The sequence below is a fragment of the Schistocerca piceifrons genome, chromosome 6 (genome assembly GCF_021461385.2).
Source record: "Schistocerca piceifrons isolate TAMUIC-IGC-003096 chromosome 6, iqSchPice1.1, whole genome shotgun sequence".
Lineage (NCBI taxonomy): Eukaryota > Metazoa > Arthropoda > Insecta > Orthoptera > Acrididae > Schistocerca > Schistocerca piceifrons.
In genome coordinates this window covers 365,018,469-365,037,826 of record NC_060143.1, presented here as the reverse complement: position 1 = coordinate 365,037,826, position 19,358 = coordinate 365,018,469, and the positions used below count along the sequence as shown (strand labels likewise).

Below are 19,358 nucleotides of genomic sequence, written 5' to 3'. Positions count from 1 at the left end.
CACACACACACACACACACACACACACACACACACAGAGAGAGAGAGAGAGAGAGAGAGAGAGAACAAAATTATTCGATCTAGGCAGGGTAGGACAGGCTCTGCTCTCTACTCATCTTCAATATCTTTCAATCACCACTCTCCTGTGCTGTGGAGGTCAGCAAGATTTTTTGGATGGAAGCTCAAAACTACTGTGATATATCCGAATAATGACAAAATGCTTTCTATAACAATTAATAAAACATTTGTATCTTGGTGAGGACAGTACAACAAACCAAAATAGTATTACATAATCTACTGAAAGTTCCAAAATAATGTAGCAATAAAGTAACAGTTCTCAATAGATGTAATCCAGTATAAGGATAACGAATTGTTCCAGATAATAATTAGCATTTACGGGTGTAAAAGAAACAGTTATGATCAGTAATTACCATGTTCAATAATTAAATGAAGGCTGTATAATTGTCTTTTATCAAACTATCCACTTTAAGTATAGTTTTGCATGGGAATCAAGTACATTTGTGTGCCATGTTTCAACTATATATTAAATAAATGTGACACTACTGGTTTCCAATGGTATCTGTTGGACACACAGCTCTTACATCTGCCATCACACCATTCCATGTCATTAAGACAGCATTGGTGGCCGATGACTTCCAGCATAAGATGTCACCCTCATTCTGCCAACAGCCTTGTCAAAGAGGGCTGAGGAGCGGACAGAGGTTCAGGGCACTTTCTTGCCCTTGGGGTGGGAAACTGCCCCTAAAGGCGGAAGAATCAGCAATGATTAATGGCATGAGGATGCAGAAGGCAATGGAAACCACTGCATTAAAGACACACAATGTGTATCCACAGGCCATATGGCCTGTAATGGAAAAAGTCTCTCACGATGATCTCTCCATTGGCGAAAGATTCCAGAATAGTCCCCCATTTGGATCTCCAGGAGGGGACTGCCAAAGGGGAAGTGACCATGAGAAAAAGATTGAATAATCAACAAAAGGATAACACTCTATGAATCGGAGTATGGAATGTCAGAAGCTTGAATGTGGTAGGGAAGCTAGAAAATCTGAAAAGGGAAATGCAAAGGCTCAATCTAGATATAATAGTGGTCAGTGAAGTGAAATGGAAAGAAGACAAAGATTTCTGGTCAGATGAGTATAGAGTAATATCAACAGCAGCAGAAAATGGTATACGGGAGTAGGATTCATTACGAATAAGATGGTAGGGCAGAGAGTGTGTTACTGTGAACAGTTTGTGATAAGGTTATTATCATCAAATTCAACAGCAAACCAACACCGACGACAACAGTTCAGGTATACATTCCAAAGTCGCAAGCTAAAGAGATAAAGAAAGTATATGAGGATATTGAAAGGGTAATACAGTTCACAAGAGGAGATGAAAATCTAAAAGTCATGAGGGACTGGAATGCAGTTGAGGGGGAAGAAATAAAAGAAAAGGTTACAGGATAATATGGGCTTGGGATAAGGAATGAGAGAGCAGAAAGATTAATTGCGTTCTGTGATAAATTTTAGTTAGTAATAGCAAATACTCTGTTCAAGAATCACAAGAGCAGGAAGTATACTTGGAAAAGATCAGGTGATACAGGAAGACTTCAGTTAGATAACATCATCAGATTCTGGATTGTAAAGTGTGCCCAGGAGCAGATATCAACTCAGATTACAATGTAGTACTGATGAAGAGTAGGCTGAAGTTTTAAGAGATTAGTCAGAAAAAAAAAAAAAAAAAAAAAAAAAAAAAAAAAAAAAAAAAAAAAAAGAAGTGGGATATAGAAATAAAAAGGAATGATGAGATACACTTGAAGTTCTCTAAGGCTGTAGATACAGCAATAAAGAGAAGTCCAGTAGGCAGTACAGCTGAAGGGGAATGCACAACTCTGAAAAGGGCAATAACAGAAGCGGGAAAGAAAAATATTGGTACAAAAAAGGTAACAGCAAAGAAACCACAGGTAACAGAAGAAATACTTCAATTGATCGATGAAAGGAGGAAGCACAAAAATATTCCGGGAAACTCAGGAATAAAGAAATACATGATGCTGAGGAATGAAATAAATAGGAAGTACGGGGAAGCTACGACACAATGGCTGCAGGAAAAACGTGAAGAAATTCGAAAAAGAAATGATAGTCTCAAGGACTGACTCACCATACAGTAAGTACAAGCAACTTTCAGTGAAATTAAAAGCAAGTGTGGAAACATTAAGAGTGCAATCTGAATTCTATTGTTAAATGCAGCAAAGAGAGCAGACAGGTGAAAATAGTACAGTGAAGGCCTCTATGAGGGGGAAGATTTGTCTGATGTGGTAGAAGAAGAAACAGGAGTCGATTTAGAATAGATAGGGGATCTAGTATTAGACTCAGAATTTGAGAGAGGTCTGGAGGAAGATCAAATAAGGCAGAAGGGATCGATAGCATTCCATTGGAATTTCTAATACCATTGGAGGAAGTGGCAACCAAACAACTATTCACGTTGGTGTGTAGAATGTATGAGGCTGGCAATATACCGTCTGACTTCCAGAAAAATATCATCCATACGATTCCGAAGATTGCAAGAGCAGACAAGTGCGAGTATTATCGCACAATCAGCTTAACAGCTCATGCATCCAAGTTGCTGATAAGAATAATACACAGAAGAATGGAAAAGAAAATTGAGGATGTGTTAGATGACAATCAGTTTGGCTTTAGGAAAGATAAGGCAGCAGAGAGGCAATTGTGATGTTGTGATTGATGATGGAGACAAGACTAAGGAAAAACCAAGACACGTTCTTAGGATTTGTCAACCTAGAGAAGGCTTTCGACAATGTAAAATGGTGCAAGATGTTCAAAATTCTGAGAAAAATAGGAGTAAGCTATAAGGGATTGGTAATATACAATATGTACCAGAACCAAGAAGGAATAATAAGAGTTGATGACCAAGAATGAAATGCTCGGACTAAAAATGTTTGTAAGATATGGATGTAGTCTTTCGCCCTTACTGTTCAATATGTACGTCGAAGAAGCAATGATGGGCATAAAAGAAAGGTTTAGGATTGGAATTAGAATTCAAGGTGAAATGATATCAATGATATGATTCACTGATGAAATTGCTATCCTAATTGAAAGTGAAGAACAATTACATGATCTGCTGAATGGAATGGACAGTCTAATGAGTACAGAATCCGGATTGAGAAAAATAGATTGAAGAAAGATGAAAGTAATGAGAAGTAGCAGAAATGAGAACAACAAGGAATTTAACATCAGAATCGATGGTCACAAATCAGATGATATTAAGGAATTCTGCTACCTAGGCAGCAAAATAACCAATGACGGACAGAGCAAGGAGGACATTAAAAGTAGACCAGCACTGGCAAAAGGCCACACTCCTGGCCAAGAGAAGTCTACTAGTATCAAACAAAGGCCTTACTCTGAGGAATAAATTGTTGAGAATATACGTTTGGAGCACAGCATTTTATGGTAATGAAACACGGACTGTGGGAAAACTGGAACAGAAGAGGATCGAAGCATTTGAGGTGTGGTGCCACAGATGAATGCTAAAAATCAGGTGGACTGATAAGAGGAAAGAAATGAGGAGGTTCTGCACAGAATCGGAGAGGAATGCAATATGTGGAAAACACTGAAAATGAGAAGGGATAGGATGATAGGACATCTGTTACGAAATGAGGGACTGACTTCCATAGTACTAGAGGGAGCTGCAGAGGGCAAAAACTGTAGAGGAAGACAGAGATTGGAATATATCCAGAAGATAATTGAGGACAAGTTCTACTCTGAGATGAAGAGGTTGGCACAGGAGGGAAATTCATAGCATGCCGTGTCAAACCAATCAGAAGGCTGATGACTCCAAAAAAGACAACTGCCTGACACGTTCAGGTGGTAGCTGCTGGAAAACAATGACAAGTTGAAACTGTGGATGTTCATACAGTGTAGCAGTCATCTTAGTGTCGCCAGATCCGAAAGTTGCTCACGCTGAGGTAGTTGTTAACAGACGAATGACAAGAAGATCGTCGGGAGCCTCCTACGGGGGACTGATGTCTGGCCTCCCAAGTGTGCACCGAGTTACTGACCTCGGTGACAAACACTGTTGTTGCTAGGTGTTGAAGCAAAACTGGTGGTTGTGTGGGATCTTTTGTTATGATACAACTGGACTAGCATCAGAAATTCTGGTCCTGCTCACTGCAATCTGGTTATACAAAGTTCAGGCTTTGCAGAGTTGGTCTTCATAATCCCTGTTAAAGTTATCTGTTGTGTGAATAAAAATCACCTTCTTTATAATGCAATCTTAGAACTTCTCCTTTGTCAAGCGAAGAAGGCAATTCTACAATATTAAAATGCAGCAGGTTTATCCTGTTGACCCAACTTATATACAGTGGTACGTATTGCATAGGCCTTTGTGCAATATGTCTAATATTCCACCCTATTACAGAATCTCAAATACCACATTACCTAACACTGCATTTACACCTGTGGGCCTTGCACCTAGTCACCACATGCATGTGTATCTCACATATGTACAAGCATGGGTACAGGTGCATGCCTCTTCCTAAGTGTGTGATTTCATTCATACTTAAGACGCAAAACCACACGTGTTGTTCCAGTAACAAAATGGCCATGCTGATGTCAGCAATTGTCACCACAGCTGGTTTGTTTATAAACAAAGATGAAATCCTAGAAAGTCTTTCACTACTGGGATAATAAATATACTATGTGAAATGCATGTAAGAGCATGGTGGAAGAGATAAAGATTATTAATAATGTTGTGTTTAATAACTGTGTTCGTGATTTTAAGGTAATACTTCATCCTGCTGGGCCACTGACAGGGAAGGAAAAATGTAAAATACAGTGATAATACTATGAAAAGAAAGTTGTTACTCACCATATAGCGGAGAGGCTAAGTCGCAGATAGGCACAACAAAAAGACTGTCACAAATAAAGCGTTCGACCAGTAAGGCCTTTGTCAAAAATAGACCCCCCCACCTCCACACACACACACACACACACACACACACACACACACACACACACCCCTTAATAGCCGAAAGCTTTATCTGTGGAAGTCTTTTTGTTGTGCCTATCTGTAACTCAGTATCTCCACTATGTGGCAAGTAGCAACTTTCCTATTCATAATATTTTTACATTCCACACTGGATTTTCCATTGCTTAAAATACAGTGATGCTACACCAGTAGTGACAATGTTAGCTGTGACACTTCAAATTCCTGTGATCAGTGACAATGACCAGGGACAATTACTCCAGTTTGAGATTCTAGTTCAAGGTCTCTATTGAACTGAAATTTATCATCCCAGAAGTTTTCCAAGCTCTAGTAAAACCCTGGAAAACAACAATAAGCAAGGCTGATTACCTCTTAATGTTCCTTTCTCTGGAAAATGAAACACTTATTTCATGTTTAACAATTACAGAGTTGGAGCCATGGTGGCACTTAAAAAATGGTGAGAAATATCACAAAATATTTGAGAAAGACATTTGAAAGGTGCTAAAATAGTATATAAAAGTGTTTAAAAGGTGACAAATTATTTCAATAAACATATATGGTATAAATGAACTGATTCAGACCATAATAAATTTCTCTATTATGATCCTTAATGGGCTATGGTCATGTTTTTGCCTCATACAAATGTATTAATATGTGCAGGTAAATTGATAATTCAGTATTGGTAATTGAACTTTGGTAATTGTAATTCACAAACAAAGTCAACATCACATTTTAAAAACTGATGACATTCCACACTTCAATCCTGGAAAAAATGAAACAAAATACACTGATGGAAAAAAATTACAATACCAAGGAGTTGTGCGACATAAATGAAAGTTTGCTAAGTAATGTCAATTCAGCTTTCACACCAGTCGTGTCAGAATGGCCCTAGTAAGTGGCACTATGATGATGCAAATCGGGTTTGCTTTAAATAAATGCTGCAATGGTTGGGAGTATTAGTTACCTTTGATATTGGACATAATGAGTTAATGTTCGTCACAAATGTCTTTCAGGTGACAAAGATGCTATCAACACCTTGCAATATTATAGAAAGACTTAGCAGGAATGTAGCCACTGTACATGACTGCTGGCAGTGGTGGTCACAAGAAAACCGGGCTCCAGATGGTCATGTGGCACTGTCGAGGGGGAAGACCATTGTCATCACCAAGTGATTTCAACATCTTTCAATTTTTTTTCCATTCTTCAGTTTACAGTGAATTGACTTTTTCCTGTTATTCATCTTTTAATCTCTTGTTCAAGATGTCTTTCGTTTTGCTGTTCTTTTGCTTTCTTCTCATTCATGCTTTTTCTTTTACATTCTTCCTTATAAGCAGTATAATTTGCACATGTTTGCTGTCTATACCAAATGAGTTGTAAGACAATGGCCAAAATGGGGGTATTGTCCCAAAGCAACCCTCAGTCAAAACACTGTTTAAAAACTTTTCGGTCACTGCTGCCTTGTCTTCTCCTAACGTGTGCACTGAAATAAATATCTTCTCTCTGTGTATTTCCATGGGCAAATGTAAAAGAAGCCTTAACAAGTGTGAAAACATATGGATACTTTAACACCAGTCTCTTTTTGAGATGTGCGGCTGCCAGTAAATGTCAATACCTTTGTTATCTAAAGTTAGATCATCTTTTTCAAACTGTACAACATTCCACTCATCTAATAAGTAATCTTGCTACAAATTGAGCAGCATCATTTTTGCCACCATTAACATGTTACTGCAGCTTCTTCTCTTTAACTCTTACTTTGGAGTCTAAATATGTAGAATTTTTCAGTGGTGCACATGATAAGAACGTCCTTCCCCTCAAATCTTTGCAAGCTGCTGTGTTATGTTTTTGGGCATCATTTAGAAACCACAAATTGTCACATTCTTCCAGGTTAACAAGCTCTTCAGTTACTCGCCTGCCAACAATTAGTTATTTAAAAAGAAGCAGTTTACCCGATGTAAATAATTCATTATAATTAACTTCAGAAATACTCACAATTTGCTCAAAGCAAAAACCTTCAAAACACAAGCCAAAAGGGGTCGAAGTATCTATTTCTGCATACAACTTGGGGAGAAAAGGTGTCTGACTTCGAAAGCTTTATGTGAACTTATTGAATGTTTTGCCAAATTTCGAGCTTCCGTAAAACTTTGCCTATCTTGGGGATGTTGTGTTCTTTTAAATTTGGCACGCTTTTTTTGTCACTTCTTCAACAGTGTTCCGACCTGTTTTCTGCACCATGTGGGATCAGCACCATCTCTTACTAGTTTATTTGGTATATATCTCTCAACTGCCATCAATACGACGTATTTCTCTGACTTTAAACCAAATTTGGTCAAGACTTACATAATCCGATTGGAAGGAATGAAGACTGTCTCGACACAAGGTGCCAAGCAATTTTTTTTTGTCCGTTTTCTTAAAAATTGATGTATGTGGCATTTATTTTTGTTGATATTCAGTGTTACAGTATTTAGTCTCGCTACAATTACTGTGTGGTCACAAATCCCTGACCCATCATGATGCTACCCATTCCATTAGCTCAGAATTATTTGTTGCAAAGAGGTCAAGTATGGTTTTGCAACCATTTACACTTTGAGTGGACTCCTGAAGTAATTGTTCAAAATAATTTTCTGACAAAGGATCCAGAACAATTTAAGATTTCTTTTTATGCCTACCACAGACTTCAAGCATGTATTTCTGGCAAAATATCGAGGATAGATTGAAGTCACGACTGAGAATAATTATATGAGCAGGGTATATACTTGAAATGAGATTCAGGTTTTCTTTGAGTCATTCAGCAACTGTATCATCCGAGTCAGAGTGTGAGAGAGAAAGAGAGAGAGAGAGAGAGAGAGAGAGAGAGAGAGAGAGAGATGAGGTGGGGGAGGGAGTAAAGAGAACTAATTATTAATTTATTCCGGTTGTCAAGATCCATCTGTTTCCAGCATAAGACATTTATTTAGGGACAAGATGGCTTCAGAAAGTCCTTCCCATGATTTCTGATTTAACATTTCTCCATCTGCTTTGCCAATAAGTTTCTCAGGTAACACATTGTTATGCAACACTTATGCTCTGACCAAAATGTAATAGTTGTTCATAATTGCCTTAATATTGGTAGTTTAATCAAAACTCAATGTGCAGTACGATGAACGTGCTGCTTCTAATATGTTACTGTAAATATAGTGTCAGTCCATCAGTTATGCACATCACTTTCCTAGATGAACGTAAAAACGTTCAGCAATACTATCAGGGAATAACATCTTTAAAACATTACAAAAATCAGTTGATGAATCCATGGAGTAATTAGGAATCACTGATTTCATAGTCCAAATCAATTCAACTGTGAAGGAACTATTCTTACTGTCCATGAACGTACCATACTTGAAGGTTGTGTCTGATCTAAAAGTTCTGAATGTAGCTGATGTGGTCTACATTTGATTTGAAAGTTACACTTATGTTTCATTGAATGTGAGAGGTTAAAAACTGCCTGAAAACTTTCTGTCTCCAAATTAGTAGAGTTAGTAGAGGAACAACACACATTGCAAAATAATTCAATTTTACTACTTCAATGCCCCCCCCCCCCCCCTCCCCCAGTTGCAGGTACTTTACTTTTCAAACAAAATTTGTTTTTAGGCCAGTCACTAAGGAGTTTGCATTTTTCCATCTGGAACAGTTTAATTTCAAAACTGAACTGTACCACAGGAGCAGTTTTGCTTCTACAGCAAAATCAGAATCTTGAAGCATTTGTAACAGAGGAATATTTGACCCTTGTAACAGTTGCACAAAATAAAAATAAAATAAAAAAGATAAGGTAAAAAACACTCTAAAAATCTATCTCAAATTTCAAAAGCCACTCTGGGCTAGATTTGATCTACATTTGTGATTGGATCATTTCAAAAAGCTAAAGGAATGATCATGAATACAGCAAATTGGAAACAAAAGTAAGTAATGCACTTTCTTCCTAAGTGCAAGACAAGTTACAAAAGGAACAAAAATTTAAAATGGTGACAATCTTTAAAAAAGGTGACTAAAGATGAGAAAGGTGACACTCTCTTCACGATACATTTGCAGTCAACAATATCTGAGCAGGTATTTCTTTTTGAACTTGCAATACAGTAGATCTTCAGGGGCAGCAAGCACTGAAAGAATAACACTTTTTGTTCCACATTATTTGGGGCTTCAGTTGATACACATGTGGTTCTGCAGTACCCACACAACAGTGGAAATAGCTATTCCATTTACAAGCATGACTTCACTATTCTTTTATTTGCTATCATCTGTGGAAACAATCTACAAATCAAAGCACCCTACACAGGAGTCATCATGGAAAACAAACTGGGATGGCCAGAAAAGATTTGAAACACCAGCATCCAAAATTCCAGTCCAGCATCCCAACCACTGTGCCAGATCACTCTCTTTTCAAGGCGAGATCAAAAGATTGCTAAGGGAGTGGCCAATGATGAAGACTGCCACAGGAATTACTTATAAAAAGGATGTGTTGAAAGCAGTTCACATTTTCGAAGTTACAGTGATGTGCTTGGGGAGGCATCATCAAATGTAACTGGTATTTCAACATGTGTTGAAGCCATGGTGGTGTGTGTTTAGCATGTACAAGAACTGAATGTTCACTTGGATACATGCAAGTTAGTTATATAAACATAGACTCCTACACACTAACTGCGGGACACATGATAGATAATGTAGGTGTTTCATGCACAGGATATGAAATGTCTGTGACAAGACCACACAATAGAAAATGTGATTCTCATGGTGAGTACAAAGGAAAAGCCTTGCTTGCCCGTCATATGTGGACGAGGGATGTGCTGTGGGATGTGCACAGGAAAACCACTGTGCTGGACTGGAATATTATATAAGTTGCCAGCAGATACCTAAAATATACTGATGAAATTTATTCTGTTAAAGAAGTCGAGAGATGTGCGCAATTATGAAACAGGAGATGATCTCCTGAATATTTTCATTTAGAAAAGGCAGCTTAACATAATAATGGTTGAAACATCTTATTTACCAATTTGAAATGTTCAAAACATCGTCTCAACTTCACATCCTCAAGATGGGTGCTATGAATGAACACTGTAAGTTTGAAATATCTGGTTAGTGTGTGGTAGTGTCGAAACTTTGGTTGAGGTGGCGACTGATCTGAAGTGTGGTGCAAGATTTAAGTTAGGTTAAAAGCCTATTTGTTTGGGTGCCAATGAATGTGAATGTAAAATAAAACTTGTGGGGCTATTACGTGACATTTGACCTCCCTGGAACCTTGGTTGTGGTGACTGACTGACTGGTAGTGTAGCATGACATCTCGGTTAAGTTGAAATGTGATGATTTGGTTGAGGGTCGGTGAAGCCAACAAATGTGAATGCCAAATAAATGTTGCAACGTAAGATTAACCTTAAGCCTACTGTATCCTAATGTTTATGTCCATGCTACATTTAAATGCACTTTGCAGAGTTTAATATGCTTTGCTTCATAAAAACTAAAATGGCAAGGTTAACTTAGAAAATGTATATCAGATAATGGACAAGTTTCTGACAAGTGTTTTGATGCATAATAGGTAAATACATCATACATAATCTATGAAAAATGCAAGGGGCAATTTACTACATAACTTTCACCATTATATTACCCACAAAGTACGTTTTGAACTTTCAGACCATATCATGAGCGGCATTCACGGCCCAAGAAAGTGTGCAATATTACCTCACAGTACTGAACGATGTCAGACAGGTAAGAAATACAATTATACAGAAGTAAATGTGAAATGTCCACACCAATGTACAAAATAAACTGAACAGAAACAAAAAATAAACAAAACTGTGCTCAACATTCTTCTGCACTGACAGATGAGATAGCACTCTCATTCTCAATTCAGCTTGTATGAAACCACATATGTTCAATAGAATAATCTGTCCTCCTGATAAATTCATTCACAAGTTTATCAAATCTTGTAAACAGTTTCCAGATGTCATGTTACATGAACAAAAGTACTGCACTGATAACATCTTGATTGAAATAAAACAACCAATGCTGATGAAGTGAGCAACTTAGACTTCAACATACTGGTAATACCTCGCTAGTCAAGGCACCCCATATACATACCCTACTCAGAGCATCTCATAATCATCAGTTATCTGCTATATTAGCAGGCCATTTGCCTCTCCATTTTCTGCGATCCATTGCTTCCTGCTTAAGGCTGCTGTATGTTGTACCGTCCATCATGTCATCCAGTATCTGGAATCTCTTCCTTCCTCGCTTCCTTTTCCCTCCTACATAACCTTCTAAAACTGTTTTTATCAGTCCGTCATTCTTTCTTAATATGTGCCCAATTCAATTTCTTTTTCTTCTCTTTATTACATCTAGTAACTGTCTTTTCTCTCTCACTCTTCTCAGTACCTCTTCATTTTTTACTCTGTCCATCCAACTTATTCTTTCCATCTTCCGCCATGTCCAGAGCTCAAAAGCCTCCAGCCTTTCTCTGTCTTTTTTCCTCATAGTCCATGTTTCAGCGCCATATAGAAGAACACTCCATACAAGACATTTTATGAGTCTCCTTCTGAGTTCTCTGTCCAGACCGCTGCAGAAGATTCTCCTTTTCTTATAAAACGCCTCTTTTGGCATTGCTATCCTTGTTTTAATTTCTGTGGTGCACTTCCAGTCGGTGTCTATCCTGCTTCAAAGATACTTAAAATTTTGCACCTGTTCTAGTGTTTCTCCATTCAGCACAATTTTTATTTCCTTATTTCCTCCTATTGCCAATACTTTTGTTTTATTTGTGTTAATTTTCATTCCATATTTTTTTCCGTTAGTTGCAATGGTGTCCACCAAATCCTGTAATTCTTTTTCCCCTGTGGCTAGAAGGACCATGTCATCAGCAAATCTCAAACATCCTACTCTTCTTCCTCCAATTTCTACTCCTTTGTCATCTAATGAGCATTGGTCAATCAAATTTTCCAAGTACAGGTTGAAAAGAGTAGGTGATAAACAGCATCCTTGTCTTACTCCTTTCCCTAGTCTGATCCAGTTTGTACTTTCTCCTTGCACTTTAACTGAAACTTTCTGATTAAGGTATAATGAGTTTATAAGTCTTCTGGTTTTCCAGTCCACTCTCTTTTCCCTCATAATAGTCGCCAGCTTGTCCCAAACCACAGTGTCAAATGCCTTTTCTAAATCGATGAAGCACATATATAGGTCTCTTCCTTTTTCAATAAACCTTTCTCCCAAGATTCGTAGGAGCCCTATTGCATCTCTGGTGCCCGTATTCCGTCTAAAGCCAAACTGCTCCTCGCCGAGATTCTCCTCTATTACTTTTTCAAGTCTTTTATTAATTATTCTTAACATCACTTTGGCTGCATGTGAAATGAGGCTGATTGTCCTGTGCTCGCTGCATTTCTTGGTTCCTTGTTTTTTCAGTAATGGAATCATTACTGTTGTCAAAAAGTCCTCAGGCCATTCACCACTGTCATATATTTTATTACATAACCTCAATATTTCTCTTATTCCATTGTGGTTCAAGCATTTTAGTATTTCTCCCGGTATTGTATCTGTACCTACTGCTTTGCCATTTTTCATTGCAGCAATGGCAGACTTTACTTCTTCCATTATGATGGTCGGTCCTTTCTCTTCATCACTTACACTGTTGTGTGATTCAAGTTCCAGAGTTTCTGGTTTGCTATTTGTGTCATATAGCTCTTTAATATATTCTTCCAATCTCTGGAGGACATCGTCATGATCTTTGTACACTATCTCTTCGTCTTTACTCAAAATTTCCATAGTAGCACTTCCTGCTCTGTTTTGTTCCCATGTCATAGTCTTTACTCTGTTGTATAGTAAGTCGTATCTTCCCCTCCTGTTCTTCAGTTTCATCACATTCCTCTTTTAGCCATTTTTTCCTAGCCTGCTCTTTCTCTCTTCGCAGTTCGCTATTTAACCTTCGGTATATCTTTCTTGCATCTTCAGTGTTCTTGTTTTTCAATTTTCTTCTCTCCTCCATCTTGGAAATCATTTCTTGTGTGACCCATGGTTTTTTGACCTTTTCCCTTTTACATATCCTATATTTTGCTGTCCTGCTTTAATGATTCCTTCTTTCAGCATGTTCCAGTACTCGTTGGCATTATCAGGTGCTTCTTTGTCTCGTAATGTGTTTAGAAAGTCCCGAGACAACATTTCTGTATTTTGTTCTTTGTTGGACCTTATCTTCTCTAAATCCCACTTCTTCACCATTGTCGCCTTTTTCAGTTTTCTCATTCTTATTTCTATTTCTGCCATAAGTAAGTTGTGGTCACTATTAATATCTGCACCTGGTAATGTGTGCACCTTCTTGATTCCATTCCTGTATCTTTCTTCTACCAGTATAAAATCGATTTGGTTTCTCTATTTATCCCCTGGTGATTTCCAAGTGTAGAGCCTCCTCTTATGGTTCTTGAACCATGTGTTTGCCGCTATCAGCTGCCTTTCCCTGCAGAAGTCAATTAACCATTCACCTCTGTCATTTCTCTTTCCAAGACCATGACTGCCTACTATGTTTCCCTCTTTCCCTTCTCCCACAATGGTGTTCCAGTCTCCCATTACTATTTTGCAGCAATTTTTATTTTCGTCCATTATTCTCTCTATTACACTGTACGTTTCCTCTACAATTTGGTCATCATGTTCTGAAGTTGGCATATACACCTGGACAATCAGTAAATCTTTTTGTGCTCCTTTCAGCCTTACACCAATAACCCCGTCATTTGCATAGTTCATATATTCTACACATTTAGCCAATTCCTTTGTCATAATCATTCCTACTCCATTAATTCCTTTTACTTCTCCTCCTGAGTAGTAGAATACATATTCATCTGACTGCAACTCTCCATGTCCATTCCATCTTACCTCAGCAACTCCTACGAGGTCCATATGATTCTTTTCCATCTCTCTTTTAAGGTTTTCTAGTTTTCCTGCTTGTAGCAGAGTTCTGACATTCCAAGGTACCAATTCTCGTTTTGATTTTTTGCCTCCTTTCAAGTTGTCCCCCCCCCGGAGATCCGAATGGGGGACTATTTTACCTCCGGACACTGATTTAACATGAGAGGAAGCCATTTTTTGTGCATAAAATGGAGACTGCATTATGCAGGGAAGATAATCTGCGGTGGTATTCCGTTGCCTTCCGCAGTTCTGGGGCCGCCCCTAACATGGCATACAGATGCCTTTTGCAGCCGCCCGCTCCGGGTCAGACGCTGCATGAGAAGTATAGGTTGGAAAATGAAAGACCCCTAGCCCTCGAAACCTAATAGCGTCAGGGTCGGAAAAGAACAAGAGCTGGCCGAGGGTGGCCAGATAGGAAAGATAAAAGTGAGGAGCCTGGCATAAGTAAGTGGAAGCAATGCCACGACTCAGCTCGGCGCCCCGTGGTCGCCAGCCATGTATCACTAGGTGTGACTTCCCTGCAGAGCATCTATCGAGAATGAAAAAAATACAGGAGCAAACACAATGTTGTATGCAGATATCACAAACAATTAAATAGTCATTGACAAACGAGGTAGTAGAAACAAACAGAAAAACGAATTTCACACTTGTTCTTTAATCTATATCTGTGAAACAACTCGGGATTAAATCATTCATGTTGCATCACCCCCCCCCCCCATGAACCATGGACCTTGCCGTTGGTGGGGGGGCTTGCATGCCTCAGCGATACAGATAGCTGTACCGTAGGTACAACCACAACGGAGGGGTATCTGTTGAGAGGCCAGACAAACGTGTGGTTCCTGAAGAGAGGCAGCAGCCTTTTCAGTAGTTGCAAGGGCAACAGTCTGGATGATTGACTGATCTGGCCTTGTAACAATAACCAAAACGGCCTTGCTGTGCTGGTACTGCGAACGGCTGAAAGCAAGGGGAAACTACGGCCGTAATTATTCCCGAGGGCATGCAGCTTTACTTTATGATTAAATGATGATGGTGTCCTCTTGGGTAAAATATTCCAGAGGTAAAATAGTCCCCCATTCAGATCTCCGGGCGGGGACTACTCAAGAGGACATTGTTATCAGGAGAAAGAAACCTGGCGTTCTAGGGATCGGAGCGTGGAATGTCAGGTCCCTTATTCGGGCAGGTAGGTTAGAAAATTTGAAAAGGGAAATGGATAGGTTAAAGTTAGATATAGTCGGAATTAGTGAAGTTCGGTGGCAGGAGGAACAAGACTTCTGGTCAGGTGACTACAGGGTTATAAACACAAAGTCAAATAGGGGTAATGCAGGAGTAGGTTTAATAATTAATAGGAATATAGGAACGCGGGTAAGCTACTACAAACAGCTTAGTGAAAGCATTATTGTGGCCAAGATAGATACGAAGCACACACCTACAACAGTAGTACAAGTTTATATGCCAACTAGCTCTGCAGATGACGAAGAAATTGAAGAAATGTATGATGAAATAAAAGAAATTATTCAGATAGTGAAGGGAGACGAAAATTTAATACTGATGGGTGACTGGAATTCGAGTGTAGGAAAAGGGAGAGAAGGAAACGTAGTAGGTGAATATGGATTGGGGCTAAGAAATGAAAGAGGAAGCTGCCTGGTAGAATTTTGCACAGAGCACAACTTAATCATAGCTAACACTTGGTTTAAGAATCATGATAGATGGTTGTATACATGTAAGAACCCTGGAGATACTAAAAGGTATCAGATAGATTATATAATGGTAAGACAGAGATTTAGGAACCAGGTTTTAAATTGTAAGACATTTCCAGGGGCAGATGTGGACTCTGACCACAATCTATTGGTTATGGCCTGTAGATTAAAACTGAAGAAACTGCAAAAAGGTGGGAATTTAAGGAGATGGGACCTGGATAAACTGAAAGAACCAGAGGTTGTACAGAGTTTCAGGGAGAGCATAAGGGAACAATTGACAGGAATGGGGGAAAGAAATACAGTAGAAGAAGAATGGGTAGCTTTGAGGGATGAAGTAGTGAAGGCAGCAGAGGATCAAGTAGGTAAAAAGACGAGGGCTAGTAGAAATCCTTGGGTAACAGAAGAAATATTGAATTTAATTGATGAAAGGAGAAAATAAAAAAATGCAGTAAATGAAGCAGGCAAAAAGGAATACAAACATCTCAAAAATGAGATCGACAGGAAGTGCAAAATGGCTAAGCAGGAATGGCTAGAGGACAAATGTAAGGATGTAGAGGCTTATCTCACTAGGGGTAAGATAGATACTGCCTACAGGAAAATTAAAGAGACCTTTGGAGATAAGAGAACCACATGTATGAACATCAAGAGCTCAGTTGGAAACCCAGTTCTAAGCAAAGAAGGGAAAGCAGAAAGGTGGAAGGAGTATATAGAGGGTCTATACAAGGGCGATGTACTTGAGGACAATATTATGGAAATGGAAGAGGATGTAGATGAAGATGAAATGGGAGATACGATACTGCGTGAAGAGTTTGACACAGCACTGAAAGACCTGAGTCGAAACAAGGCCCCCGGAGTAGACAACATTCCACTGGAACTACTGACGGCCTTGGGAGAGCCAGTCCTGACAAAACTCTACCATCTGGTGAGCATGATGTATGAAACAGGCGAAATACCCTCAGACTTCAAGAAGAATATAATAATTCCAATCCCAAAGAAAGCAGGTGTTGACAGATGTGAGAATTACCGAACAATCAGTTTAATAAGCCACAGCTGCAAAATACTACCACGAATTCTTTACAGACGAATGGAAAAACTAGTAGAAGCCGACCTCGGGGAAGATCAGTTTGGATTCCGTAGAAATACTGGAACACGTGAAGCAATACTGACCTTACTACTTATCTTAGAAGAAATATTAAGGAAAGGCAAACCTACATTTCTAGCATTTGCAGACTTAGAGAAAGCTTTTGACAATGTTGACTGGAATACTCTCTTTCAAATTCTAAGGCGGCAGGGGTAAAATACAGAGAGCGAAAGGCTATTTCCAATTTGTACAGAAACCAAATGGCAGTTATAAGAGTAGAGGGACATGAAAGGGAAGCAGTGGTTGGGAAGAGAGTGAGACAGGGTTGTAGCCTCTCCTCCGATGTTATTCAATCTGTATATAGAGCAAGCAGTAAAGGAAACAAAAGAAAAATTCGGAGTAGGTATTAAAATCCATGGAGAAGAAATAAAAACTTTGAGATTCGCCGATGACATTGTAATTCTGTCAGACACAGCAAAGGACTTGGAAGAGCAGTTGAACGGAATGGATGGTGTCTTGAAGGGAGGATATAAGATGAACATCAACAAAAGCAAAACGAGGATAATGGGATGTAGTCGAAAAAAGTCGGGTGATGCTGAGGGAATTAGATTAGAAAATGAGACACTTAAAATAGTAAAGGAGTTTTGCTATTTGGGGAGAAAAATAACTGATGATGGTCGAAGTAGAGAGGATATAAAATGTAGACTGGCAATGGCAAGGAAAGCGTTTCTGTAGAAGAGAAATTAGTTAACATCGAGTATAGATTTAAGTGTCAGGAAGTCATTTCTGAAAGTATTTGTATGGAGTGTAGCCATGTATGGAAGTGAAACACGGACGGTAAATAGTTTGGACAAGAAGAGAATAGCTTTCGAAATGTGGTGCTACAGAAGAATGCTGAAGATTAGATGGGTAGATCACATAACTAATAAGGAGTTACTGAATAGGATTGGGGAGAAGAGGAGTTTGTGGCACAACTTGACCAGAAGAAGGGATCGGTTGGTAGGACATGTTCTGAGACATCAAGGGATCACCAATTTAGTACTGGAGGGCAGCGTGGAGGGTAAAAATCGTAGAGGGAGACCAAGAGATGAATACAAAGAGGAGATTCAGAAGGATGTAGGTTGCAGTAGGTACTGGGAAATGAAGCAGCTTGCACAGGATAGAGTAGCATGGAGAGCTGCATCAAACCAGTCTCAGGACTGAAGACCACAACAACAACAACAACAACAACAACAACACATGTTGCATCACCCCTTAAGAAAATATCATCAGGAATTTACAGTGTTCCACATTAAATCAAAAAGCAACACAGGCTGCTGTAGACCTTTCAGTGCCTCTTCTATAATCAATTCCTTTCTTCTGAAAGGCACATGTCTCGAGTGTCTCATGATTCTACTAAAGTGGTAACTTCGAAAGAAAGAAGAAGAACGAAATATTTAAAACTACACACCAACTGCCTATAATATAAAATGGCTTAATAAAATTTGTAGGTGGAAACAAAATTTTCACTGATATTCGGCATGGTTTCAGGAAAAATAAATCAAAAACTAGTGCCATCTATGATATTTTTTATTTAAAAAATAAAAAAACCAACATTCCCTAGAGACAGTGGACAATAAACACTAGCAAGCCTTAGACATCTTGGACCACAACATTCTATTAGAGAAACCCTAGCATTAATGGCACTGCACTAAAGTAAGCACATGAATCTAGTTTTGTGTAAGTAATTGAGATTATCATCAAATTACCTTTTTCTTTGTCGACCCTGATTACAACAACAGGTTCCGTTTTTCCAACTCTGATCAGTTTGTTGATTGATCGTATACGACGACGGGAAAGTTCTGAAAGTAATATCATTCCTTCAATGTTGTTGTACTCCAATAAATGGACGTACGCCCCCATTTCCGCAATACTGCGTACATTAACCATAACAACATCTTCCACTTCCGGATACTTTTCCTTATAAAATCTGCAAGATAGCGGCATTGTTGACAACTAGCGCTGGGCTCCTGTAACAACGACAACTAGTTTTCATGTGTGAAGCCATCTGGAAAAACTATTTACGTGTATTTACTTCCATACTATTTCACTCACTGTCCAACAGCTATAGCCTAGTGGCCTGGGATGTTATTAAATATATTTCACGACGAAATTCAAACGCACACAAAATTACGTGTCACATCGAAAAATACATGTGTGAAACCCGCAAGCGCAAAGACCTTCGGCACGTCCCTTTCGTATAGACATAAATACTGGACACATGTCAAATAAGGGCAAAGATAATCATTCAACAAGACATTCCAACTACTTTACAAACAGTTTACGTCCCAGTTTGGAAAATCTGGGGTCCCGTCAGCAACCCCTGGCCTACCTACGATCTAGTGGCGTTTATTGGTAGTATCAGAACGGTCTGTCTTAGCGTTTTTAATGCGCAGTGCATTTTTATAGTAAAAATAGCTTTGAAACAAAGACTGAAATATCTTGTAGCGTTGAGGCCATGAATAACAAATAAATAAACAAAAGATTGCAATCATGATCGTCTCCGATTCTCAAGCTTTCACTCGTCCCACGATATAGTTACATCTGGGGTACTACCTGCGAGACAGGTCTTGCCGCTATGATTCATTCTCGCGATAAAGTACAGTCGCCTTATTACGACGTATTTTGTTTGTT

At 38.8% G+C, this 19,358-nt stretch overlaps 1 protein-coding gene across 2 annotated transcripts in view; it reads right to left on the bottom strand.

The window, feature by feature from the left end:
* LOC124803123 (eukaryotic translation initiation factor 2 subunit 1) overlaps positions 1-18,938 on the bottom strand; it is a 29,185-nt gene extending 10,247 nt beyond the window's left edge. Inside the window, exons 1-2 of one of the 2 annotated variants that reach the window (XM_047264298.1) lie at positions 18,780-18,938; positions 18,434-18,694 (exon numbers count right to left, since the gene is read on the bottom strand). In XM_047264298.1, the coding sequence (XP_047120254.1) occupies positions 18,434-18,671 (238 nt within the window). In that variant the 5' untranslated portion in view covers positions 18,672-18,694; positions 18,780-18,938. Of the gene's footprint in view, positions 1-18,433; positions 18,710-18,779 lie in introns of both variants that reach the window. The other variant, XM_047264299.1, reaches the window with a different exon arrangement.
* Positions 18,939-19,358: the final 420 nt, after the last annotated feature.